The 26,706-nt window shown below is 36.3% G+C and overlaps 5 protein-coding genes across 9 annotated transcripts; 4 read left to right on the plus strand and 1 right to left on the minus strand.

Annotated features, from left to right (window-relative positions):
* Positions 1-1,012: 1,012 nt before the first annotated feature.
* On the plus strand, positions 1,013-6,734 carry LOC127953846 (interferon alpha-4-like). Its single transcript, XM_052553180.1, has 5 exons — positions 1,013-1,066; positions 2,090-2,131; positions 5,769-6,118; positions 6,203-6,304; positions 6,419-6,734. The coding sequence occupies exons 3-5, from the start codon at positions 6,020-6,022 to the stop codon at positions 6,512-6,514; spliced, it is 297 nt and encodes a 98-aa protein (XP_052409140.1). The 5' UTR covers positions 1,013-1,066; positions 2,090-2,131; positions 5,769-6,019; the 3' UTR covers positions 6,515-6,734.
* On the plus strand, positions 2,090-3,053 carry LOC127952348 (interferon beta-like). Its single transcript, XM_052550729.1, has 5 exons — positions 2,090-2,131; positions 2,229-2,315; positions 2,390-2,578; positions 2,663-2,764; positions 2,879-3,053. Exons 1-5 carry the CDS (start codon positions 2,090-2,092, stop codon positions 2,972-2,974), a joined length of 516 nt encoding a protein of 171 aa, XP_052406689.1. The 3' UTR covers positions 2,975-3,053.
* Positions 6,735-7,599: 865 nt separating the features above from the next.
* Positions 7,600-14,217, plus strand: LOC127951826 (uncharacterized). Of its 4 annotated transcripts, XM_052549866.1 has the most exons (17): positions 7,600-8,442; positions 8,605-8,719; positions 8,841-8,976; positions 9,313-9,384; positions 9,540-9,920; positions 10,018-10,119; positions 10,190-10,422; positions 10,511-10,689; positions 11,138-11,228; positions 11,312-11,659; positions 11,791-11,908; positions 12,069-12,160; positions 12,236-12,353; positions 12,638-12,742; positions 12,832-13,032; positions 13,172-13,345; positions 13,731-14,217. In XM_052549866.1, the coding sequence occupies exons 2-17, from the start codon at positions 8,648-8,650 to the stop codon at positions 13,946-13,948; spliced, it is 2,640 nt and encodes an 879-aa protein (XP_052405826.1). In that variant the 5' UTR covers positions 7,600-8,442; positions 8,605-8,647; the 3' UTR covers positions 13,949-14,217. The 4 variants fall into 4 exon arrangements, with proteins under 4 accessions (XP_052405826.1, XP_052405825.1, XP_052405827.1 ...); XM_052549865.1 differs by having other exon boundaries at positions 7,600-8,719; XM_052549868.1 differs by lacking the exons at positions 7,600-8,442; positions 8,605-8,719 and adding an exon at positions 9,126-9,208 and having other exon boundaries at positions 8,842-8,976.
* Positions 14,218-16,639: 2,422 nt separating this feature from the next.
* Positions 16,640-20,488, minus strand: LOC127953745 (uncharacterized). 2 transcript variants are annotated; one of them, XM_052553027.1, is made up of 7 exons: positions 20,359-20,488; positions 19,888-20,050; positions 19,657-19,737; positions 18,543-19,568; positions 18,362-18,423; positions 17,531-17,574; positions 16,640-16,742 (listed from the first exon to the last, which is right to left on the minus strand). In XM_052553027.1, exons 1-7 carry the CDS (start codon positions 20,377-20,379, stop codon positions 16,691-16,693), a joined length of 1,449 nt encoding a protein of 482 aa, XP_052408987.1. In that variant the 5' UTR covers positions 20,380-20,488; the 3' UTR covers positions 16,640-16,690. The 2 variants fall into 2 exon arrangements, 1 of the variants encoding a protein (XP_052408987.1); XR_008153331.1 differs by having other exon boundaries at positions 16,652-16,742; positions 18,291-18,423.
* Positions 20,489-23,872: 3,384 nt separating this feature from the next.
* Positions 23,873-25,130, plus strand: LOC127953848 (interferon alpha-17-like). The gene is made up of 5 exons (XM_052553183.1): positions 23,873-24,082; positions 24,180-24,266; positions 24,398-24,529; positions 24,614-24,715; positions 24,830-25,130. Exons 1-5 carry the CDS (start codon positions 23,957-23,959, stop codon positions 24,923-24,925), a joined length of 543 nt encoding a protein of 180 aa, XP_052409143.1. The 5' UTR covers positions 23,873-23,956; the 3' UTR covers positions 24,926-25,130.
* Positions 25,131-26,706: the final 1,576 nt, after the last annotated feature.

Genomic DNA, 26,706 nt, shown 5'->3' on the forward strand with positions numbered 1-26,706 from the left:
TCCTTCCCACAGACTTCCCACTGAGGTGCCTTGATACAGCACTCTGGGAACAGCCTATTCGTTCAGAAATTTCTTTCTGTGTCTTACAATTGTTTATCATTACATTATGGAATAAATATGCTAATTTTTTGAGAAGGACCTGTATATGAGTTTTTGAAGTGCTTCTTATTGGAAAGCACTTTTTTCTTTTTTTTATAGGCTCAAGGTCTCTCTCTCTCTCTCTCTCACTCACACACACACACACATCTAGTTAAGGCATAAATTTAGAGTCTTCGTACATTTAGAGTGCTAAGAGGCTAAAAAATCAGGCTGCTGGTTTTCACAAAAACAAATAGCACAACTGGTAAGCCAGTGAACCCTTTTAGTGTGATTTAGCACAGCAGGAAAAGGGGTGAGGCAAAACTATCAATTATATTACTTTTACAAACATACATTGATAAATATATCCTAATGTCTTGTTTGTTTAGCATTTTTAGAATGCATATTAGGGCATATTAGCTATTTACAACTGTGTTTGCAGAGTAAAATTATGGGTCGATTTTTGCATTTGCCTGAACAAAAACAGCAGACAAGCTTATTAAAAACCGAAAATGCCACTGAAAAGACAGTCTGAAGACAAACATTTCCTATTAGAGATATGACGACATTCAAAACACTCGTGCTGCCTTTGACTTTGAAACGCTCATATCCATTTAGTGAAATCATAGACTTTTGAAGTTTAATAGTCACATTAGGCCATATTGTCATTCTTTTCTGTACTGTGCGCCAACCATCTGATTCAGAAGATTTCAGTGAAAATGCATTTCAACAAAGCAATCATAATATCTTTCATTTTACTGTTACAATAGGTTCAACTTTTGTAACTGCCGCATATGGTTGTGCAGTTCCATGATGATATGATGATATGATGATGATGCATTTAAAGGAATTTTTTTTAAAGACAGTTGGTCTTGGTCTCAGTTCCATAATGAGCATATAATTATAGGCCTACTCACTTTGTTTATTTTTTCCAGATACAATCGACAGCAGAGGCTAAATGAATATAATAGCCTATAGCTAATTTCAGGTAATTGCCCTTATGAACAATGGCAAAGACGGAATATTCCAATATTAATGATGACGGTGTGGGTATTATTAATATTGCGCCAGCTCATTATTAGTTATGAGTGGAACTCAAGCGCTGAATCGACCTGGGTGTTGCCTTCACGCTCGTGTGGTTGTGTGCATGGGAAGTGAGCTGCGGTGAGGAGCTGGTAATAATGATTCGCTTGTGATGAAGGCGCAACACCTCGAATGAGAGCTTCGCTTTCCAGTTGTGTGAGAAAATGATTGTCTCTTGTGAAATTTATATATATATATATATATATATATATATATATATATATATATATATATATATATATTCAGTGATCTTCAAAGTGAAACTCGCAAGCTTTCTCCCATTATACCTATACGGTTTTTGTGTGTTTGACTCATAATAAATATCCAAAGTAATCATATTTATACCCCCCCCCCCAAAAAAAACGAATTAATTGTAAATAGACCAAACCAGTTATCGTTTTTTATAAGATACTTTAGATTATTTAGATACAACATTATTTAGAACAACGTCATACTTGATAAAAGACAATGTTAGACGCATTAGTATAACAAAAATACAATAGATAGATAGATAGATAGATAGATAGATAGATAGATAGATAGATAGATAGATAGATAGATAGATAGATAGATAGATAGATAGATAGATCCTCATTAACCACAGAAATAGAAAGTGAGGCGCAGATGGAAAAGAGTAAAGTGAGTTCAATGTCGTTTACAAAAGAAAAACTCAAGATTTTATTTTCCATTCATCATTCATCAGATTCAGTATAAAACGGATAATTTTCTCCCATGTCTTCAGTAATATCAGGAGATTCTGTTACCGAGTATTTGACAGCTCTTTAGTTTTTTGACTTTCAGCACTTTTTCTGATCTTTGTGTTTTCTTGTCTCACACATCTACAATGGCACTTTGGAAATGTATCGCTCTGCTGTGTCCGTTTCTGTTTTTCGCCCAAATTTGTTCAATGCCAACAAAATGCAAGCAGATGGATCTCGTGGAAACAACTCACAGTCTACTTGAGAATATGGTAAGTTATTTATTTATTTATCTTTGGTTGCTTTTCATTCCTTTACCTGTATACATATTAAACTATATCTTAACCTGTGTCGTGTCTTTTCTTACAGGGAGGGCTTTTTCCTCGTGAATGTTTAAAAGAAAATGTTAAAATAAGCTTCCCGACATCTGCACTGCAATCAAACGACTCCAATCAGGTGAACTAGCAACACATCAAGACTAGTCTTTCCATCATATTAGATTGAATACTAGGATACTTGCTAGAACCCAGAATGATGAAGGAGAGCGGGTATATAATGTTTTCTATGTTATATATGTTTCTTTGCAGAACATTGGGGTAGCAAAGGCAGGGTATAAAATCATGGAGCACATTGACTACCTGTTTGCTAACGACAGTCATCCAGAATCCTGGAACCAGAAGAAAGTGGAGGATTTCCAGAACATAGTTTATCGTTTATGTGTAAGGGAATCATATATTTTCATATAATTTCACAGAAGAATATATGAACATGCCTGTAATCTCACATTTCTCAACCGTGTGTAGATTATGGGGAGAAAGCACGAGCGACCCGTGGATGATCTTCCCACAACAGGAGATGCTCTGAAAACCTACTTTGATAAACTGGCCTCTCTCCTCAGAAACAAGGTACCAGACCTCATTGTACAGCATGCGTAAAATATGGTTTACATATCACTGTAACAAAATATTGTCATTCAAGCCCATGGGTTATGAATAATTGCTTCTTTTCTCCTCTTTCAGGACTACAGTGTGTGCGCGTGGGAGGTGGTTCGAAAGGAGCTCCTGCTTGTTCTTAAACTCACGCTTAACCTGACGTCATTCTGTAAATTATTCTGAGTAGTTGGTCGTAGATTTATTTATTTATTTATTAAATGTATTTGATTATTTATTTATTTATTTGATTATTTATGTACCTATTTATTTATTTATTTATCTGATTGATTAATTTGTGTAACTTTGTTTTTGTAATTTACATGTGTATTTTTATGAAATAAACTATATATTTTGTGTGAGACAAAAGACTTTCTTTTGTGGAACATAAAAGAAGACATTTTGAAAACTGTTGGTAACAAAGTTGTTTTGGTTGACTTTGAAGAAAAAATACTGAGATGTTTCTCAAATTATCCTCTTTTATGTTCCAAAGTTTATTTTAGGCCATTGTCGCTTAAATGTGTAATAAATTTGACATAGGTGTTTCGAATCACACTTCGGAGCAGGGGCAGTGTTTCTGTATGGCAGAGCAGATACCATACACCAGTCACTTAATAGCCCATTTCTGTTTTGAATAGTAGTACAACTTTACTCAAACACTATGTCTGTAAAGACTAAAGTTTTTGTGTGTTTGAAAAGGTAGAAAGAAGAAAGCGTACAGCCTATACTTTCCGTCAATATATATCAATATATATATATATATATATTTGCTAATCTGTCTACATATGAAAACCATAGTCAAGACGATAAACTATATAAAACCGCACCTTTGTAAGATATCACTCAGCATTTGTACTGCTATGTGTGTGTGTGTGTGTGTGTGTGTGTGGGTGTGTGTGTATTTTGTAGTTTTTCATTATTCAAGTAAGCTCCAAGCCAATTCCTACATTTAAAGTTGTAAACCAGTGTAACTTACCTGGCCTTGTTCTTGCCAAGCCTGAGGTACATCACCGTCTCCTCCAATAAAAACATAAAAACAATTCTCATCAATTCTGGCTCCACCTATCCTGGCAGGACTGTGCTCTCTTCAGCTCTCCTCTTACACTGTAACTAGCAACAGAGCACGAATCGGGAAACTCTGGAGTCAATCCTGGAAATCCTGCGAAGGCGGAGCATCCTTCATGCACTTCGGAGGCCTGGTCCTTTAGGTGTGCACACTCAACTTTGGGACAGCTGTAGTATAATGAATCAGACTTCATTGTAAAAATAGGCAACCTTTCGATGAAGATTAAACCAGCCCCTGTAAAAAGGAGCGTTATTCAGATGAGGAATTAATCTCTATACTGAAGAATTGCAGTAAGTTATGATATATTTTGTCTTTTCTGTAACTTCTGCTTGTATATACTATAGCATACATAACTTGAGACAAGCCTGTTAAAATAATTGATGCTTGTTTGCCTATACTACACAACTTCTAGTGCAATATAAATACACAGCAAAATGGATTTAGATCATTTAAGTTTATTAGTTCACAACTTTCAGGCTGTGTGATAGCTGAATATGTACCATCACAGAATTGCTTTCATATATCTCTTTTATAACATTAAATGTACTAATATTTACTTAAATGCTTAACAACTTCATACAAACAGTGCTTGTCAACTTTTCTTTACTGAATTCTAAATAAATAAGCAAAAGGCGGAACAATTTAGCAAAAACCTGTAGGAGACAGGGGTTGTCAACTGATCAAATGAACTTCTTAAGAAATTAAGTTTTACTAAAAAATTACAAGCGGCCGAGTTTCCTTTCTGTTATGATGATAAGAGTCACAACAGCATTATTGTGCTCGTCACATTTTGTGGGCTAAATCAAACAAAATAACCAGTATTCTGTTAAAATAAACCCTCCTCCAGACCCTCAGGTTGTGATAATAATAATTAAAAATGATTTCCTCTTATCAGTTTTATGAAAGAAAGAAAAAAAACAACCGTTCATTCATAAAAAGAGTTGGGACTTTCGAGTTTCGAGTTGCGAATGAAAAGTGAAAACACTGAGGACAGATCTTTACCAATGTTTAATCAGAGTCATGAAAATACTGTGGTTTATAGTAATTTATAGTTACATCATTTAGACATTCAAGGCAAAAACGCTATCTTTTTATTATTATTATTATTATTGTTATTGTTATTATTGTTGTTATTATTTTGTTCTTGTGAGACTCGCAAACTTTCTCCCATTATTTTGCTACAGTTTTTGTTTGTTTGACTCACAAGAAATATCTAAAGTAATCATATTTATTTCCAAAAAACGAATTAATTGACACTTGAGATTATTTAGATACAAGATTATTTAGGACAACATCGTACTCGATAGACGCATTATATAACAAATAACAAACGATCGAAACATGGCATTTATATTAAATAAATAAAACATAATCACACTTTTCCCTCAAAGCATTTCACAAAACGAAGATCGACAGGTTTCAGAAAATGAAATATATTGTTCAGAATTAAACGTCATGAACACTTTCTGGCTGAAAGTGAAAGAGAGGCGCAATGCCGTTTACAAAAAAAAAAAAAAAAGGTCCTGATTTAATTTTCATTCATCATTCAGATTCAGATTCAGTATAAAACTGATAATTTTGGTCCATGTCTTCAGTAATATCAGGAGACCGAGTGCTATTTGACAGCTCTTTAGTTTTTGACTTTCAGCACTTTTTCTGATCTTTGTGTTTTCTTGTCTCACACATCTACAATGGCACTTTGGAAATGTATCGCTCTGCTGTGTCCATTTCTGTTTTTCGCCCAAATTTGTTCAATGCCAACAAAATGCAAGCAGATGGATCTCGTGGAAACAACTCACAGTCTACTTGAGAATATGGTAAGTTATTTATTTATTTATCTTTGGTTGCTTTTCATTCCTTTACCTGTATACATATTAAACTGTATCTTAACCTGTGTCGTGTCTTTTCTTACAGGGAGGGCTTTTTCCTCGTGAATGTTTAAAAGAAAATGTTAAAATAAGCTTCCCGACATCTGCACTGCAATCAAACGACTCCAATCAGGTGAACTAGCAACACATCAAGACTAGTCTTTCCATCATATTAGATTGAATACTAGGATACTTGCTAGAACCCAGAATGATGAAGGAGAGCGGGTATATAATGTTTTCTATGTTATATATGTTTCTTTGCAGAACATTGGGGTAGCAAAGGCAGGGTATAAAATCATGGAGCACATTGACTACCTGTTTGCTAACGACAGTCATCCAGAATCCTGGAACCAGAAGAAAGTGGAGGATTTCCAGAACATAGTTTATCGTTTATGTGTAAGGGAATCATATATTTTCATATAATTTCACAGAAGAATATATGAACATGCCTGTAATCTCACATTTCTCAACCGTGTGTAGATTATGGGGAGAAAGCACGAGCGACCCGTGGATGATCTTCCCACAACAGGAGATGCTCTGAAAACCTACTTTGATAAACTGGCCTCTCTCCTCAGAAACAAGGTACCAGACCTCATTGTACAGCATGCGTAAAATATGGTTTACATATCACTGTAACAAAATATTGTCATTCAAGCCCATGGGTTATGAATAATTGCTTCTTTTCTCCTCTTTCAGGACTACAGTGTGTGCGCGTGGGAGGTGGTTCGAAAGGAGCTCCTGCTTGTTCTTAAACTCACGCTTAACCTGACGTCATTCTGTAAATTATTCTGAGTAGTTGGTCGTAGATTTATTTATTTATTTATTAAATGTATTTGATTATTTATTTATTTATTTGATTATTTATGTACCTATTTATTTATTTATTTATCTGATTGATTAATTTGTGTAACTTTGTTTTTGTAATTTACATATGTATTTTTATGAAATAAACTATATATTTTGTGTGAGACAAAAGACTTTCTTTTGTGGAACATAAAAGAAGACATTTTGAAAACTGTTGGTAACAAAGTTGTTTTGGTTGACTTTGAAGAAAAAATACTGAGATGTTTCTCAAATTATCCTCTTTTATGTTCCAAAGTTTATTTTAGGCCATTGTCGCTTAAATGTGTAATAAATTTGACATAGGTGTTTCGAATCACACTTCGGAGCAGGGGCAGTGTTTCTGTATGGCAGAGCAGATACCATACACCAGTCACTTAATAGCCCATTTCTGTTTTGAATAGTAGTACAACTTTACTCAAACACTATGTCTGTAAAGACTAAAGTTTTTGTGTGTTTGAAAAGGTAGAAAGAAGAAAGCGTACAGCCCATACTTTCCGTCAATATATATCAATATATATATCAATATATATATCAATATATATATATATATATATATATATATATATATATATATATATATATATATATATATATATATATATATTTGCTAATCTGTCTACATATGAAAACCATAGTCAAGACGATAAACTATATAAAACCGCACCTTTGTAAGATATCACTCAGCATTTGTACTGCTATGTGTGTGTGTGTGTGTGTGTGTGTATTTTGTAGTTTTTCATTATTCAAGTAAGCTCCAAGCCAATTCCTACATTTAAAGTTGTAAACCAGTGTAACTTACCTGGCCTTGTTCTTGCCAAGCCTGAGGTACATCACCGTCTCCTCCAATAAAAACATAAAAACAATTCTCATCAGTTCTGGCTCCACCTATCCTGGCAGGACTGTGCTCTCTTCAGCTCTCCTCTTACACTGTAACTAGCAACAGAGCACGAATCGGGAAACTCTGGAGTCAATCCTGGAAATCCTGCGAAGGCGGAGCATCCTTCATGCACTTCGGAGGCCTGGTCCTTCAACCCGGTATCACGACAAGACGTGAAATAATCACGTTGGTCCACTTTGGAAAACGTGTAGATGTCACAGTTTAACAACCTCAGACGTGAATCTTACACGTTTGCGTTAACACGTTCCCGTGGAGAAATACCCGGATGTTCACTTATTTTACTCGCCATTGCTGTAAGCTCTGCCATAACGATCTATTTTAGTTTTCATTAAATCGAGAAAAATGGCATTCTGTTGTATTGAAGACCACTGATAAATTTTCTATTTAATTATTTAATATGTATAAACAATATTTTCAAGGTGAAAAGCATTCATTTGCATTGTTCCATGCCGAAAAAACGTCTCAATGTCACATTTTTATTGAAGTAATGAGTAAAACGTCTATTTTTCTTGCTTCCCCCAGCTCCTCGTTTAGGTGAAAGCTAAACAATGTGTTATATCGACGTTAAACCATGTTAACCATAACCAGCAAAATATATTTTTTGCTGTGTATGGTAGAATACATTAATAGTGGATACCCTTGCCAAACGTGAGAACTACACGACAGAAAAAAAAATACCCGAACGCATCACGTGACGTGACGTCACCGTAATTTGCTAAAGTTTAATTTAAAGAAAACAAAACACTGAAATAACGTCACTGGAGTAATACTCTCAAATGTGAAATTTGCATGTTTTTTTTCAGCTGTGGAAATTCGGGGAAAATATCCGTTAATGCACGTTAATGATCCGCTTGCAACTAACGTTAGACATTCTCCTTACAAGTAGGTGGCGGTAATGCGCAAAATCGATGCGAGATTGCGTATCGCCAAATAAAGGCAGAACAAGAGGACTTCCTCCTCTTCGGACTTCATTAAGCAGGTAAGAGAGGCGTATTAATATAAGAGGCGTTGACAACAATATATACTAAAATGTAATTATATAAGGTCTATTGTCATTTGCGATATTAATATATTAAATAACTTATTTAATATTTTTATGGTGTTCTTTGGTCACTCAGTAAATGTCTTAATTTTCCAATAGACTTTTAACGTCAGCAATTTAGTTGTCTTTAGTTGCAATTAAGATGGCTGAGCAGGACATTGGTGCAGCAGAGGATGCTATGTTCCATGCAGACCTGCTTTTGGCTCAAATGAAAGTGAGTATCTTTAGTTATACAGCTCAATTTGCAAATGAATGGGATTCATACAGTGAGTAAAAATGGGAGAAAACCCACTGCTGATGTGTTTACATGTAATGTTGATTTTCTCTGGTGCAAGGAAAAACAAGATGAGAAAAGTGCACCCCCTAACCGGGAGAGTAAATTTCAGTGGATTGAGAGAGACTGTGAAGGTCGTCCACTGCTGAAAAGAAAGAGCAGAAGCGGAAAAACGCGTATGCGTTCTTCAGCTACAGGTTGGTCGTCATCTGTATCCTACTGTATATTCTGAATAGGTGTGTGTGGAGCCAGGCTAGGTTGGTCTATGTCTTCTCTGGTTAAATCACCTGTAAATATAGCCTATAACTTCACTGCTTTTGATTGTTACATTCCCCACACATTCCAGGATGCCTATGCCCCCTTGCAAGTAATGTTTCCAAACAAATTTAGTCTGACCATTGCATCAAGGAGTGATGCAGTAACATTACAGTACGGTAGTTCTTTTTCTTTCTGGTAGAGTGTTATGTCTGATTTACTTACATGCACCAAACTGCAAAAGTATTTAAGGGAGACTTTACCCCAATATCTTTCAGTCCTGAATCCTTGTGACCCAGCTGAGGAGGTATCCATGGTGACAGAACAAAACATGTCTCAACACTTACTTGGTAGGATGACTCCATATTGACATTTTTTAATCAAATGAACCGTGTAAAATTATTGTTACTTCACTATATTGTAGCCAAGTAGTTTAATCTTTCCAGAACCACAATGGGGTCTTTGTAGAATCCATAAGGAGCTTTTTTTCATGTCCCTCTTTCAGACAGTGAGATGCAGAAACTGCAGGAGATTCTGGCAACAACTGTTGAAGCTTCAGATGGTCCTCCTTCAACATCATCATCATGGAGCTTGCGACAGTCTGCAGCCCAAGATGAGTGGCAGAAAGCAAGGCCCTACCACCTGGACTGCTTGTTGTTCTCCAGGGTGGTCAAGGAAAATAAATGCAGTCAGTGCTCATCTCCTGCCATTATTCGTTGCAGAGACTGCATGCCTGAAGAGTGGCTGTGTATGGAGTGTGATATAATTTGCCACAAAAAACTGGTACTCCATAACAGGGAGTCGTGCATTGATGGATTTTACCGGCCCATTCCGCCAACGGTGTGCTGTGTGAAAGAAAATGGCAGATGTACATTAAAAAATCAAGGTACTGCTCTGATTAGTGTGTGTGTGTTGTAGTATTTACATTTCTCAATCAGACAATCCTTTAAGCTCTTTTCAAAATTTCTGCAATTTCTTTTTAGTTCGGCTGTTGCCTACAGTGAGACCTGACCGACTGTGCACCTGTGACCCAACAAACATCACAGAATCTGCTGGAAGAGTAACTATTTTGGTTTGCATAAATGGTAGGTAGGCTTTATTTTTTGGTTTTGCAGTTAAGGGTCACAAGATATTCATACGTTTGATTCTTTTTAGGTCGTTATGACTTGTACTTGCCCAATTTGGCGTGCAGAGTGTGTCTATCACAATGGACACCTGACAGAAGCGACCTCATAAGAAGTGGGTATTGGCCAGCATCTGTAAATTCTGAAACATTGTTTTCAGTGGATGTATTCAGCACATTTGAGGAGATGAAAACCGTTGCTCCGGGTTTGTCAAGACAAGGCTTTTTGCGGTTGTTAGAGCAGAGGACAGAGCAGTTTGGAAGGGTATGTTCTGTGTGGATGAAGATTTCCTTAATTAGAGACCATTGGCTATTTCATTTTACTTTTCTCTTAACTTTTTGCACATTTACAGAGCGGTAAAATACATGGAGATGCATTTCAAAGGAGCTTTGTGGAATACACTTTCTGCCAGTTTTTATGTGAGAAAATGGCAAATGTGGAGCACTTCACCTGCCCAGCATGTACACCCAACATGCTTGCGGTTTCTGCAGACGGCAACAGAAAACTGTACAGGTTTCAACACTCTAAAGGGTAATGCAAGGCAAGATGCCACACTACATGGCTTTGCTGTACAGTATACACTGCACAACATCACTCTGTGACAGGGGCACTACATCATAGTAGCTCATGTTATCACAACACAGACGCTTCTATTTCTAATGAGATAATTATTCAAAGTTCCATGATCTGCTGTACTTGTTTCTGCTTCCTCCCTGGTTTCCTCTTTTGCTGTCATTGGCCATTACTCTGCACCATTTTATAGAATTGTCATACATCACCACACTACAACAACATGACACATTTGATACCAGATATAAATATAAATTTGCCACACTTTAAAATCCAGTACGAAGAACCATGTGGTGATAATTTTGTATTTTGCAGCTGTGCGCCTTGCTTAAGTTGTTTTACAACTTTTAAAACCTACTGAACAAATGGTTTCTGCCACTGAATATGCCTTTTTTCTGCTTTCATTGAGGTCAGAGGAACCATACTTTGAGGGCATCTTCATTGCCAAAGATGTGGACGTATCCTCTTTCGTTGAAGAAATCAGGAGTAAAGCGAAAAGTGTTAGTAATTCAGAATTTGTAGCCCTGCTCTGTAAATGCAGTATTTTTGCCATCTAATATATCTATAATTTTTTTTCATGCAGACTCCAGGAAAAGGCACTTGTGGTGCTACTCAGTGGTCTGCTGCCAGGGAGACTGCCAGAAGAGCTAGCAAACTTGATGAAGAGGGTCTTGAGGTAGCTGTTTGCAGGCATGGGGTGATATTAAAGGGTCTCAACATGTACAGGGGGGAGATCTTTGCGTATCCCCTATTCCTGCAGAAGGAGCTTCAGGCAGCCACAAACATACATTTCTACTGCACTGACATCTCATGCAAGTACTGGCCCTATCTTCAGAAGATGTCAGTCTCTATGCCTGAACTGAGCCCTCTTCTTCAAATGAGACCATTTCTGTCAGTCATGCACGCCAAGGCCCAGTCAACTAAGTGTGAGGTATTGTCTTTATTATACTATTTACTATTTTTATTTAATTTAATTATTGATAATGGGAATGCACAATTTATGTCTTTGCAAAACTGAGATTGGTGCATCCCTAACCAATAACTTTTTCACACATTTGTTAGATTGTCTGGAGTGGTAGGAATCAGGAGGGTGCTGGCGCAACTGCAGGGGAAGAGGTGGAAATGGTGAACAGTTTCCTCTCTCGTTGTGCTCTCACAACGAAGTACATGACCAAATCTGGTATGTGATTCTCCTTTATTACATTAATACAAATGTTTTGTTCTTTCAGCTATTCTTTCATTAGTCTTTCATTCTTTATACAAAAATACAGAAGCGAAACCTTTATTTTAATTAAATTTGAATAGGCCGTCCAGTAACATTTGAATATGTTTTCTAAAAGCTCGCAATGACATGCTGACTGTACATGCAATTGGGTGGAATAGACGCAAGCATGATGGCCTTCATCTTGCATTGTCCAACAGATATGTCAAGGTATTGACCATATTACACAGAATTAATCTGGTCCAAGATGGCAAAGGCAATTGTTTGTTTGCATTTTTATTGAAGACCGTCCGAAAGGCTGAGGCTGAGTCCCAGAGGCTGGAGAACTTGAGCCGTGAACTTGGGTGTCCTGAGAACATGGTCCAGCAGTGGGTACATGACGTCAGACAGTGGGCCACTGATGGTACAGTATTGACGTTATAAATAATAGGCTGTTTACAGTTACAGCATAGTGTGCTCGACAGTGTTGAGGACGTGTTACTGTAATTACATTACTTTATTTTGTAACACATTACGTTCCTAAATGAATATCATATTTAAGGTGTTTTAGCCACTGTTGCAAACTGCACATACAGCATAGTGCTAATGGATATAGTGCCATTGATGCACTGTCAGGTAGATTTTATCAGAAATGTAAATTGACCTTTCCAAAGTGGTTATTTATTCATGCTTTTGTCTCCTCCCAAGATTCTATAGATGTCAGACAGGATGACCAACATATCCTTCAGCGGTCGATAGAGCACATATGTATGGGTGTCTATCAAAAAAAAGCAAGCCTTTATAATCAGACAGGTATGTTGTTGAATTATCTATTTTATTTACAAGACTTGTGAATCTCTTGTCTAGATTTTATGTTTCTGTCATGTGTTTGGAAATTATAGACAGCAACAAGATTCGACAAATGCGGCGACGGAAACTGGGGGAAGAGAAAAGGAAACTCTTTGAAGCAATCAAACGATACAATGAGCAGGTGCCAGAGAAGGAGGGCATAAATGAGCAGATGGTGGAGAGCCGACTCTCTATGGTGGGCCATGGCAGTGGGGAGGACAGTCTAATATGGCCATGGGAGGTTCACAGCACTGGTATGGAACAACTTCTGTGAGGGAGAGGGATTACATTGAGCAAACAGATGTTGACGCAGCTTAATGGGCATGTATGCTATACAACTATATTGCAGCTTACAGGTCAATCCTGTTGACTGGCTCATTTGTATGACTTTAGAATCCACAAACATCCTCACTAAGAAGAAGATTTTCGATGCATACATGTCAAAGATGCGGCTGCAAGAAGAGAAGATCCTAATTCTTAGGGAGACGAGACAGCACTGCACCTACCTCAGAGGGCTGGCTGATGGCATTAGGAAGCTGATTGCAGAAATGTCTGGAGGAAACCGTGGTAAGAACATGGGGTTAACACTGAAGTGCCGTTTTTATTATTTATTTATTACTTATTCTTATTATTTATCTATTTATTTATCTACTTGAACTTTGGTTGCTGCTTAGTCTATGTATTGTGGCCTGTGTATTTTTTGTTTTGGTGCCCAAATGCAATATGATGTCATTGACAGTGTTTCTGAATGCTTGATTAAGTGTTGTCTTGTTGATATGACTGGTAGGCTAAAATTGAATTGCCCTACGGGGATAAATAAAGTTAACTGAATTGAATGTTACAATGCTGTTCAGATATGGAAATGTATGTTGGCTATCTTAACTGGGTCAAGTTAAGGGTCTAAACAGGTAAGAATTAATGTGTGCCTTTTTCATTTTATATTTCCTCCTAGGCAGTTTAACTGACGAGGGGCATTGTGGGCTACAGTGTCTTCTACAGGAAAGGCTTGCTGATGTGGAGGAGAAGATTAAAGTCGTTTCCTCAAGATACAGCTTGGCTTTAGGACCTCTATTCCCTGAAGACTGGTCTGAGGAGATACCGGAGATACCGGATGAGAATAAAGGACTTGAATACGAGAGCTCAGAGTACAGTGATTTGGAAGATGTCTAACTAATTTGTGAATTGACATGTGTTTTTGCATTTGCTTGCCGGTTTTTTTTGTTTTGTTTTTTGTTTGGAGGGTGTGGTTTTGGACATACCCTTTTTCAATAGATAGTCTCCCTTATTTAATTTACATAAATACCATTGCCTTTATTGTGATGAATAAACTAGCAAAATTATTTCTGTGTCAGATGAAGAGTCCCCACCCACCAGCCCTGTAACTGATCAAATTAATGTACTTGGTACTAACTCTATAAATAAAAGCTGACGTATAGTGATCTTTCTGCTGTTATTCTTTATCTGCTTTGTATGCTAGGCTTTATTGTTCCTGCTGCACCACATTCTCACACAGTCTCTCATAGTCTGACAGTTAGTTGTTGAACCTCCAAGACTACTTTATGGATATTATAGCAACTACAAACCCTATTCCATAAAAAGTAAGTTGTGAGTAAAAAAGGAATGGAATAATTTACAAATCTCATAAACTTATATTTTATTCATAATAGAATATAGATAACATATCAAATGTTGAAAATGAGACATTTTAAAATGTCATGCCAAATATTGGCTCATTTTGGATTTCATTAGATTTCCAAAAAAGTTGGTACCGGTAGCAATAAGAGGCCAGAAAAGTTAGCTGGAGGACCAATTTATTAAGTCAATTGGCAACATGATTGGGTATAAAAAGAGCCTCTCAGAGTGGCAGTGTCTCTCAGAAAACATTGTCGGTGAACACAATCCACCGTGCCATTCACTGGTGCTGGCTAAAACTCTATAGGTCAAAAAAGAAGCCATATTTAAGCACAGGTGTTTTCTCTGGGCCAAGGCTAATTTAAAATGGACTGTGGCAAAGTGGAAAACTTCTGTGGTTAGATGAATCAAAATATAAAGTTATTTTTGTAAGACTGGGATGCCATGTCATCCGGACTAAAGAGGACAAGGACAACCCAAGTTGTTTTCAGTGCTCAGTTCAGAAGCCTGCACCTCTGATGGTATGGGGTTTCATGAGTGTGTGTGGCATGGGCAGCTCACACATCTGGAAAGACACCATCAATGCTGAAAGGTATATCCAAGTTCTAGAACAACATCTCTTTTAGGGAAGACCTTGAATTTTCCAACATGACAATGTCAGACCACATACTGCATCAATTACAACATCATGGCTGTGTAGAAGAAGGATCCGATACTTAAAATGACCAGCCTGCAGTCCAGATCTTACACCCATATAAAACATTTGGTGCTTCATAAAGAGGAAGATGCGACAAAGAAGACCTAAGACAGTTGAGCAACTAGAAGCCTGTATTAGTCTAGAATGGCAAAACATTCCTATTCCTAAACCTGAGCAACTTGTCTCCTCAGTCCCCAGACATTTGCAGACTGTTAGAAAAAGAAGAGACGATGCAACACAGTGGGAAACATGGACTTGTCCCAACTTATTTGGAATGTGTAGCCCTCATGAAATCCAAAATTATATGTTCTCTATATTCTATTTTGAATGAAATATAAGTTTGAGATCTGTAAATTATTCCATCCCTTTTTTACTCCCAATTTCTACAGTGCCCCAACTTTGTTGGAATCGGGTTTGTACATCAGTCTAATATATAATGCTGTTTTTGTTTAAGCTCATCCAACTGCAGACGTGTTCGGTGAAAGGATTCTGTATTATTTTGTGCCTCTTATTAATGCAACATAAGTCATATGTGCTTCAAAAATAAAATAAAATCTGTGTGCAATTAATTATCTGCCACAGACCCACCCAGTTTTGCATTGACTTTGCATTGTTCCTTCACATTTACTATTCAGACTGTTAGATTTTGGTTAAATTGACATTAGGAAATGTTGGCATGGGACATTTATTGATACAGGGGTTGGTGACAAATTTGATTTGTGAAATGTGAGACCCCTAGCTGGTTCTGAGTTCACAGAAGGCAGAGCCACAAATCTGAAAAAATAGATTTGGGGTGTAAAACGGTCTATGAATGAATGAGGTGTGATTTCGACTTGCTCCCTTGTTTTGTATCATATGTAACGGTTTAATGCAACATTTCATTGTTCAGTTAGAAATGGTAAACCTATAAGTTTAATACCCATAAAATGCATATGGTTCAAACAGGCCTTTATATTGGTCACACCAGATGATATGGACTACCTTTGCCATCTTTAAAATATGCCATTTAAGATAACAAGGAACTTTTAAATTAAACAAATAAGTGTGTCTTTATTCTCTATATCACATATGTTTCCATTGCTGATATGAGGCCTGTTTGACCCATGCCGTTCATAGGCTCGATATTAAGCTTAGACCTAGGGTTGACATTTCTAACAAGAAGACCTCATAGAATGATGAAATTTGTTATATAATGTCCCACTATGATGTAAAGGGAGAGATGTGAAGTTACACCTTGCACAATCTCAGACTCTGTAGCACCCGTAGGAATGTCATTTTCCCACGCTTTGGTTCCGCCTCCTGGCAACGCACAAGCAGTTAGAGGTCTCAAATTTGACAAATAATTGTGTATTTATGTCCTGTATAACGTATGTTTCATAGGCTGATATGTGAAGAAATTACTGACATGACCCTTAAGACCAACAAGAGATTTGACCCTTTTATTGAGGTCCCACAATGTTTATTTTCCTTAGCTTAACACGTTGACAGAATGTGTTGTATGTGAAAGTGCATAAAAGAGTCAGTCCAACGAAGGCATTATAACAACGGTTTATTAAACACTCACACAGACACACACACACACACTACATAAGGAAGGAATCCTCCTCCACCCAGGTGCTTCTCCATTTTTTTCCACTGAAATGAAAACAGAGAACATATGCATGTTATGTGTAACAAGTATTTGTTTTAAGAGTTCAAGAACTTACAAAACTACTTAAAAAAAAGAAGGGTGTTGTCATTTGACACATTTGATTCATTATCACTTACATGGTGACAAAAATGGCTGAATGTTATGTAAAAAACATGGATAAGTATTACATACTTTGTCAAGCTTTTTTACTAAGTAGAGTGCAATTTTATAAACACTACAGAAAGAGATAAACTGAAATAAAATCTTATAATCATCCCGAAATATTTATCCAATATAACTTTGTGTAGCCCACATTTTTTTATATATGTTGGCTAATGAATTAATAACTTGGGGCCTTTGAGAAAAAATAATAAACTGGTAATAATGTTTACCAGTGTTGGGGAGTCGTGAACTACAAACAGTTAAATTATTAATTTGACTGAATTTGCTGTAGCTTCCTAGTAGTTCAAATGCATTCTTATTTGTATATTAATTCAAATACTTAAATTACATTTTTGCCATTTTTGTGTATTTAACTACTGAAACTACCAACAAATTAGGGCCATAAAAAGAAAGGAATGATTATGCGAAAATGCTGTATGGCACAACACTAGCGAATGTGAAACTTTGCCCCGTGACTTGGATCCGCTCTAAAATGTCATGGGTACTTACTTGACCCATGATACATCTTTCATGAAACTCATGCTGGTAGTTTTTGTGTAATCCTGCTTAAAGACAAACAAACAGCACTGAAAACAAAAAGGAGGTAAAGAGTAAAGATTTCCATGCATACCATAAACTGCAAGGGTGCCATTTCAGAAGGTATTCCTTCCTTCCCTAATGAAAACAGAATATTAAGTTAGTTTGATTGTTGTCAATACTGCCAGCTACACAACTAAGGAATTCAGACCCCTTTCACTATTTTCACATTTTTTGTTCTGCTGCAGCCTTGTGTTAAAATAGTTTAATATAATTTCCCCCCTCAATCTACACACAAAACCCCCTAATGATGAAGCAAAAGTGTTAAAAAACCTAATAACTGTAAGAAACGTAATCTGTAGGTCTACATTTAAAGTACATTAGTTAAGTAGGCTTATACGTGAAATAACTAACAATACACTTTCATAAATAAAAGCCTCTTTATTTTGGACTGTATTTTGAGTTGTCTACATATAGTATATACAATAACCTGTTCTTCATTGCACGTCTTGTAAATTTCTGTTCACCCAAATATTTATGTAAGTATCTCTGTACATTTCTGTTCACCTAAAGAAGCATTAGTCTAATACTTCTGTACACAATTAGTTTATATATATACATATATATTCAGATTTCTTCTTGTGTTTGTATTATGATAATAATGGCACTCTGCATGGAGCGACCTGTTTTACATTTCACTGCTGATTATATATTCTCTATATAACTGTGTATGTGACAAATAAAATCTTGAACCACAAATGTAAAACATATGTGAAATAATAGTGGAAAATAATATGTCATATCATTATGTGCAATGTAGATAAGTCTTGTGTGTTAATAAGTTCAGTTCTAACCTTGCATTAACATCCATTCTTTAATGTTCTACTGCCTAGTTTTTATCCATATCAGGTAATGGCTGACCAACCTCTTTAACTCGTTCCTTCAAAATATCTCCCTTGAATACTTCCTGGCTGCTGTGAGAGCAATCTGAAATACACAATTTGTTTTTGGTGAAATGTCCATTAATTTTCCAATGTAAAACAACCACTAGATTGTTTGTCTCAAAAATAAATTAGATACATGTTTGTAAAAACATATACACCCACCATTATTTTTCTTCCTCTTGTTTCCTCCAGGAGCAGGGATGGCAAGATTATGAGCTGGGGGGGTAGGAATGGGAAGAGTAGAAGCTGGAGTGGTAGGAATGGGAAGAGTATGAGCTGGAGGGGTAGGAATGGGAAGAGTAGAAGCTGAAGTGGTAGGAATGGGAAGAGTAGAAGCTGGAGGGGTAGGAATGGGAAGAGTAGGAGCTGGAGGGGTAGGAATGGGAAGAGTAGAAGCTGGAGTGGTAGGAATGGAAAGAGTAGGAGCTGGAGTGGTAGGAATGGAAAGAGTAGGAGCTGGAGGGGTAGGAATGGGAAGAGTAGAAGCTGGAGTGGTAGGAATGGAAAGAGTAGGAGCTGGAGTGGTAGGAATGGGAAGAGTAGAAGCTGGAGGGGTAGGAATGGGAAGAGTAGGAGCTGGAGGGGTAGGAATGGGAAGAGTAGAAGCTGAAGTGGTAGGAATGGGAAGAGTAGAAGCTGGAGTGGTAGAAATGGGAAGAGTAGGAGCTGGAGGGGTAGGAATGGGAAGAGTAGAAGCTGGAGTGGTAGGAATGGAAAGAGTAGGAGCTGGAGTGGTAGGAATGGAAAGAGTAGAGACTGGAGGGGTAGGAATGGAAAGAGTAGGGGCTGGAGTGGTAGGAATGGGAAGAGTAGAAGCTGGAGTGGTAGGAAAGGAAAGAGTAGAGACTGGAGGGGTAGGAATGGAAAGAGTAGGAGCTGGAGTGGTAGGAATGGAAAGAGTAGAGACTGGAAGGGTAGGAATGGAAAGAGAAGGGGCTGGAGTGGTAGAAATGGGAAGAGTAGGAGCTGGAGTGGTAGAAATGGGAAGAGTAGGAGCTGGAGTGGTAGGAATGGGGAGAGTAGGAGCTGGAGTGGTAGGAATGGGAAGAGTAGGAGCTGGAGTGGTAGGAAAGGAAAGAGTAGGGGCTGGAAGGGTAGGAATGGAAAGGGTAGGCGCTGGAGGGGTAGGACTGGCAAGATTAGGAGCTGAAGGGGAAGGAATGGGAAGAGCAGGGGCTCCATAATAACCTAAAAGCAACCAGTAATACAAAATTTGGAATTATAAACAGCATCTAGGGTGGAATATCAGTACATTATGTAACTATGCAACACTTACTTGATGTGGCCAGTGAGTTGTCTACAGGAGGCTGTGGGATCTCTGCTGCTGAGGCTGCTACTTTCTCTGACTGACTCCAACCTAGTATTAACAGAAGTCAAACAAAAAAATAAATTAAATAACACCATATAATTAAAGGGTTTAATTGATTTCAATATGGCATGACTGCTATAAAAAAAAACGTACTATTTATCTAATGATGTCTTGTTTTACATTAACATACAACAATACCTTGCACAACAAATTCAAACAACGCCTCCATCCTCTTTAGGCAGGCAGATGCTGATTCAGTGACTTTACATCTGGGCAGAAGAACCTCACAGGTCCATGATTTAGTTCCAGGGCGGGATATAAATAACACACCCCTGGAGCCAAGGGCCTGAAACCTTTCCAGCTTCCAACAAGAGTAAAGCAAAATCTACATTATTTCTGAACATTTATGGTAAATTTCAGAGTCAGTTAAAGGAAGTTCTTAGTATACTAACATAATGACATATGCTGCATGTATACATATTCATAAGAACTATTTCGCTGCAACAACAGTCTTTAGAATTTTGGGATCAGCAATTAGAAGCTTTACACAGAGATTTTTTATTAAGAAGATGTGTCAATAAGTGTAAACCTAAAACTAAAAGATAGAGGTGTTTGATTACTTATGTATGCAAGCCAAAAAAATAAAAATAATAATAGTCTGTAACATACCAACAAAGAAGCGTCATCCATCAGGTGGGATGAAGTGTTATTCTTTTTCTGGGCCTGGGCCCATGTCTCTGATTTCAAATCAAATCTTTCTATTTTTTTTTTCAAACGCAGATTGTGGGGCTGCACTGCTTTGCAGTACTTGATCGTCTTGCAAGCCACATTGAGTGGCATAGAACAAGAAGCACATTTCTTAGTAGTTGAACCAGGTCCTGGCATATCTGTATGGAAAGAGACATAAATTCATAATAATAATAATACAATGAAATGATATAAAAATTGGCAAATTTTTCTGGTCTTTGGCTGGTTAGACACGAACATCAGGGCACGGTGTCTCAGGCAATTTTCATTTTATTGTTTGGGGGTGGGGGGGGGGGGGGGATCAAATTAAATATGGCACTATACCTAACAGCATAGTTAATAACAACTTGAACTTATATAGCGCCTTTCATTGTACCTAAGTTTGCTTAACAAATGGTGGGGGGTGGGGGGTTAGTCTATAACTCAAATAATCATTTTGATGATGAGTTTATAGACTACTTTCTACTTAAAAGGGATTGTTAAAGTTAGCCCAATTAGCAATACAAGAGACACTATACATAGCCAATCATAGAACATTTTTGATGTGCCCAATTGATCAGTTTTAAACAAGCGCTCTGATCAAATAAATTGAAATGTTTAAAATGATTAACTGATAATATATTTAAGTTGAACTGATTGCTGAAATTATGGTAACACTTTAGTTTAGGGAATAAGCATTAGCAATTAACAAATAACTAATGTGTCTGTAATAAGGCCTGCATTAAGCAACATTATTCATTTATTAGGCCTGTATTCACCAATTTCCATATTCTCATTGAATAGTCCATTTATTCTTTGTAAATCCTTAATAACCCAAATAATTAAGGTTACATTTAGGTCAACATAGAAATGTTATAGCTTTGGCTATAATATGTTATATAACTATATATAGAGTGACCAAAGAACACCATACAAATATTAAATAAGTTATTTAATACATTAATATTGCAAATGGCAATAGCTCTTATATAATTACATTGTTGTGCATATTGTTGTCAACGCGTCTTACCTGCTTGATGAAGTCCGAAAAGGAGGAAGTCGTGGTTGCAAGCGGGAATATAACGTCATCATTAACGGGCATTGACGGGTATTTTCCCAGAATTTCCACAGCTGGATGCAAGCATACAAGGTTCACATTTGAGAGTATTAATCATGTGAATTTTTTATTTTATTTTTTAATTTTATTTTTTAATTTCTTTTTTAAACTAAATTTTAGCAAATTATGGTGACGTCACGTGACGTATTACATTCGGGTATTTTTTTTAATCTTTCTATCGTGTTGTTCTCACGTTTGGGAAGGGTATGCGCTATTAATGTATTACCATACACAGCAAAAAAAAAAAAAAAAAAAAAAAAAAATATATATATATATATATATATATATATATATATATATATATATATATATATATATATATATATATATATATATAATAATCTTCAGGTGCTGGAGTTAATTGTTTCCCGTAGTTGCTAAGCAACGAAAGGTTAAGTATTTAAAAGGTTATGGTTAACATGGTTTAACGTTGATATAACATGTTGTTTAGCTTTCAGGAGCTGGAGGAAGGAGCTGGAGGAAGCAATAAAGATAGACGTTTTACTCATTACTTCAATAAAAATGTGACATTTAGACGTTTTTTTTTCGGCATGGAACAAGGCAAATTAATGCTTTTCACATTGAAAATATTGTTTTTTACATTTTAAATAATTAAATAGAAAATTTCTCAGTGATCGTCAATACAACAGAATGCCATTTTTCTCGATTTAATGAAAACTAAAATAGATCGTTATGGCAGAGCTTACAGCAATGGCGAGTAAAATAAGTGAACATCCGGGTATTTCTCCACGGGAACGTGTTAACGCAAACGTGTAAGATTCACGTCTGAGGTTGTTAAACTGTGACATCTACACGTTTTCCAAAGTGGACCAACGTGATTATTTCACGTCTTGTCGTGATACCGGGTTGGGTCCTTTAGGTGTGCACACTCAACTTTGGGACAGCTGTAGTATAATGAATCAGACTTCATTGTAAAAATAGGCAACCTTTCGATGAAGATTAAACCAGCCCCTGTAAAAAGGAGCGTTATTCAGATGAGGCATTAATCTCTATACTGAAGAATTGCAGTAAGTTATGATATATTTTGTCTTTTCTGTAACTTCTGCTTGTATATACTATAGCATATAACAAGCCTGTTAAAATAATTGATGCTTGTTTGCCTATACTACACAACTTCTAGTGCAATATAAATACACAGCAAAATGGATTTAGATCATTTAAGTTTATTAGTTCACAACTTTCAGGCTGTGTGATAGCTGAATATGTACCATCACAGAATTGCTTTCATATATCTCTTTTATAACATTAAATGTACTAATATTTACTTAAATGCTTAACAACTTCATACAAACAGTGCTTGTCAACTTTTCTTTACTGAATTCTAAATAAATAAGCAAAAGGCGGAACAATTTAGCAAAAACCTGTAGGAGACAGGGGTTGTCAACTGATCAAATGAACTTCTTAAGAAATTAAGTTTTACTAAAAAATTACAAGCGGCCGAGTTTCCTTTCTGTTATGATGATAAGAGTCACAACAGCATTATTGTGCTCGTCACATTTTGTGGGCTAAATCAAACAAAATAACCAGTATTCTGTTAAAATAAACCCTCCTCCAGACCCTCAGGTTGTGAGAATAATAATTAAAAATGATTTCCTCTTATCAGTTTTATGAAAGAAAGAAAAAAACCAACCGTTCATTCATAAAAAGAGTTGGGACTTTCGAGTTTCGAGTTGCGAACGAAAAGTGAAAACACTGAGGACAGATCTTTACCAATGTTTAATCAGAGTCATGAAAATACTGTGGTTTATAGTAATTTATAGTTAAATCATTTAGACATTCAAGGCAAAAACGCTATCTTTTTATTATTATTATTATTATTATTGTTATTGTTATTATTGTTGTTATTATTTTGTTCTTGTGAGACTCGCAAACTTTCTCCCATTATTTTGCTACAGTTTTTGTTTGTTTGACTCACAAGAAATATCTAAAGGAATCATATTTATTTCCAAAAAACGAATTAATTGACACTTGAGATTATTTAGATACAAGATTATTTAGGACAACATCGTACTCGATAGACGCATTATATAACAAATAACAAACGATCGAAACATGGCATTTATATTAAATAAATAAAACATAATCACACTTTTCCCTCAAAGCATTTCACAAAACGAAGATCGACAGGTTTCAGAAAATGAAATATATTGTTCAGAATTAAACGTCATGAACACTTTCTGGCTGAAAGTGAAAGAGAGGCGCAATGCCGTTTACAAAAAAAAAAAAAAAAAGGTCCTGATTTAATTTTCATTCATCATTCAGATTCAGATTCAGTATAAAACTGATAATTTTGGTCCATGTCTTCAGTAATATCAGGAGACCGAGTGCTATTTGACAGCTCTTTAGTTTTTGACTTTCAGCACTTTTTCTGATCTTTGTGTTTTCTTGTCTCACACATCTACAATGGCACTTTGGAAATGTATCGCTCTGCTGTGTCCATTTCTGTTTTTCGCCCAAATTTGTTCAATGCCAACAAAATGCAAGCAGATGGATCTCGTGGAAACAACTCACAGTCTACTTGAGAATATGGTAAGTTATTTATTTATTTATCTTTGGTTGCTTTTCATTCCTTTACCTGTATACATATTAAACTATATCTTAACCTGTGTCGTGTCTTTTCTTACAGGGAGGGCTTTTTCCTCGTGAATGTTTAAAAGAAAATGTTAAAATAAGCTTCCCGACATCTGCACTGCAATCAAACGACTCCAATCAGGTGAACTAGCAACACATCAAGACTAGTCTTTCCATCATATTAGATTGAATACTAGGATACTTGCTAGAACCCAGAATGATGAAGGAGAGCGGGTATATAATGTTTTCTATGTTATATATGTTTCTTTGCAGAACATTGGGGTAGCAAAGGCAGGGTATAAAATCATGGAGCACATTGACTACCTGTTTGCTAACGACAGTTATCCAGAATCCTGGAACCAGAAGAAAGTGGAGGATTTCCAGAACATAGTTTATCGTTTATGTGTAAGGGAATCATATATTTTCATATAATTTCACAGAAGAATATATGAACATGCCTGTAATCTCACATTTCTCAACCGTGTGTAGATTATGGGGAGAAAGCACGAGCGACCCGTGGATGATCTTCCCACAACAGGAGATGCTCTGAAAACCTACTTTGATAAACTGGCCTCTCTCCTCAGAAACAAGGTACCAGACCTCATTGTACAGCATGCGTAAAATATGGTTTACATATCACTGTAACAAAATATTGTCATTCAAGCCCATGGGTTATGAATAATTGCTTCTTTTCTCCTCTTTCAGGACTACAGTGTGTGCGCGTGGGAGGTGGTTCGAAAGGAGCTCCTGCTTGTTCTTAAACTCACGCTTAACCTGACGTCATTCTGTAAATTATTCTGAGTAGTTGGTCGTAGATTTATTTATTTATTTATTAAATGTATTTGATTATTTATTTATTTATTTGATTATTTATGTACCTATTTATTTATTTATTTATCTGATTGATTAATTTGTGTAACTTTGTTTTTGTAATTTACATATGTATTTTTATGAAATAAACTATATATTTTGTGTGAGACAAAAGACTTTCTTTTGTGGAACATAAAAGAAGACATTTTGAAAACTGTTGGTAACAAAGTTGTTTTGGTTGACTTTGAAGAAAAAATACTGAGATGTTTCTCAAATTATCCTCTTTTATGTTCCAAAGTTTATTTTAGGCCATTGTCGCTTAAATGTGTAATAAATTTGACATAGGTGTTTCGAATCACACTTCGGAGCAGGGGCAGTGTTTCTGTATGGCAGAGCAGATACCATACACCAGTCACTTAATAGCCCATTTCTGTTTTGAATAGTAGTACAACTTTACTCAAACACTATGTCTGTAAAGACTAAAGTTTTTGTGTGTTTGAAAAGGTAGAAAGAAGAAAGCGTACAGCCCATACTTTCCGTCAATATATATCAATATATATATCAATATATATATCAATATATATATATATATATTTGCTAATCTGTCTACATATGAAAACCATAGTCAAGACGATAAACTATATAAAACCGCACCTTTGTAAGATATCACTCAGCATTTGTACTGCTATGTGTGTGTGTGTGTGTGTGTGTGTATTTTGTAGTTTTTCATTATTCAAGTAAGCTCCAAGCCAATTCCTACATTTAAAGTTGTAAACCAGTGTAACTTACCTGGCCTTGTTCTTGCCAAGCCTGAGGTACATCACCGTCTCCTCCAATAAAAACATAAAAACAATTCTCATCAGTTCTGGCTCCACCTATCCTGGCAGGACTGTGCTCTCTTCAGCTCTCCTCTTACACTGTAACTAGCAACAGAGCACGAATCGGGAAACTCTGGAGTCAATCCTGGAAATCCTGCGAAGGCGGAGCATCCTTCATGCACTTCGGAGGCCTGGTCCTTTAGGTGTGCACACTCAACTTTGGGACAGCTGTAGTATAATGAATCAGACTTCATTGTAAAAATAGGCAACCTTTCGATGAAGATTAAACCAGCCCCTGTAAAAAGGAGCGTTATTCAGATGAGGCATTAATCTCTATACTGAAGAATTGCAGTAAGTTATGATATATTTTGTCTTTTCTGTAACTTCTGCTTGTATATACTATAGCATATAACAAGCCTGTTAAAATAATTGATGCTTGTTTGCCTATACTACACAACTTCTAGTGCAATATAAATACACAGCAAAATGGATTTAGATCATGTAAGTTTATTAGTTCACAACTTTCAGGCTGTGTGATAGCTGAATATGTACCACATATCACAGAATTGCTTTCATATATCTCTTTTATAACATTAAATGTACTAATATTTACTTAAATGCTTAACAACTTCATACAAACAGTGCTTGTCAACTTTTCTTTACTGAATTCTAAATAAATAAGCAAAAGGCGGAACAATTTAGCAAAAACCTGTAGGAGACAGGGGTTGTCAACTGATCAAATGAACTTCTTAAGAAATTAAGTTTTACTAAAAAATTACAAGCGGCCGAGTTTCCTTTCTGTTATGAAGATAAGAGTCACAACAGCATTATTGTGCTCGTCACATTTTGTGGGCTAAATCAAACAAAATAACCAGTATTCTGTTAAAATAAACCCTCCTCCAGACCCTCAGGTTGTGATAATAATAATTAAAAATGATTTCCTCTTATCAGTTT

The sequence above is a fragment of the Carassius gibelio genome, chromosome B3, assembly GCF_023724105.1.
Source record: "Carassius gibelio isolate Cgi1373 ecotype wild population from Czech Republic chromosome B3, carGib1.2-hapl.c, whole genome shotgun sequence".
Lineage (NCBI taxonomy): Eukaryota > Metazoa > Chordata > Actinopteri > Cypriniformes > Cyprinidae > Carassius > Carassius gibelio.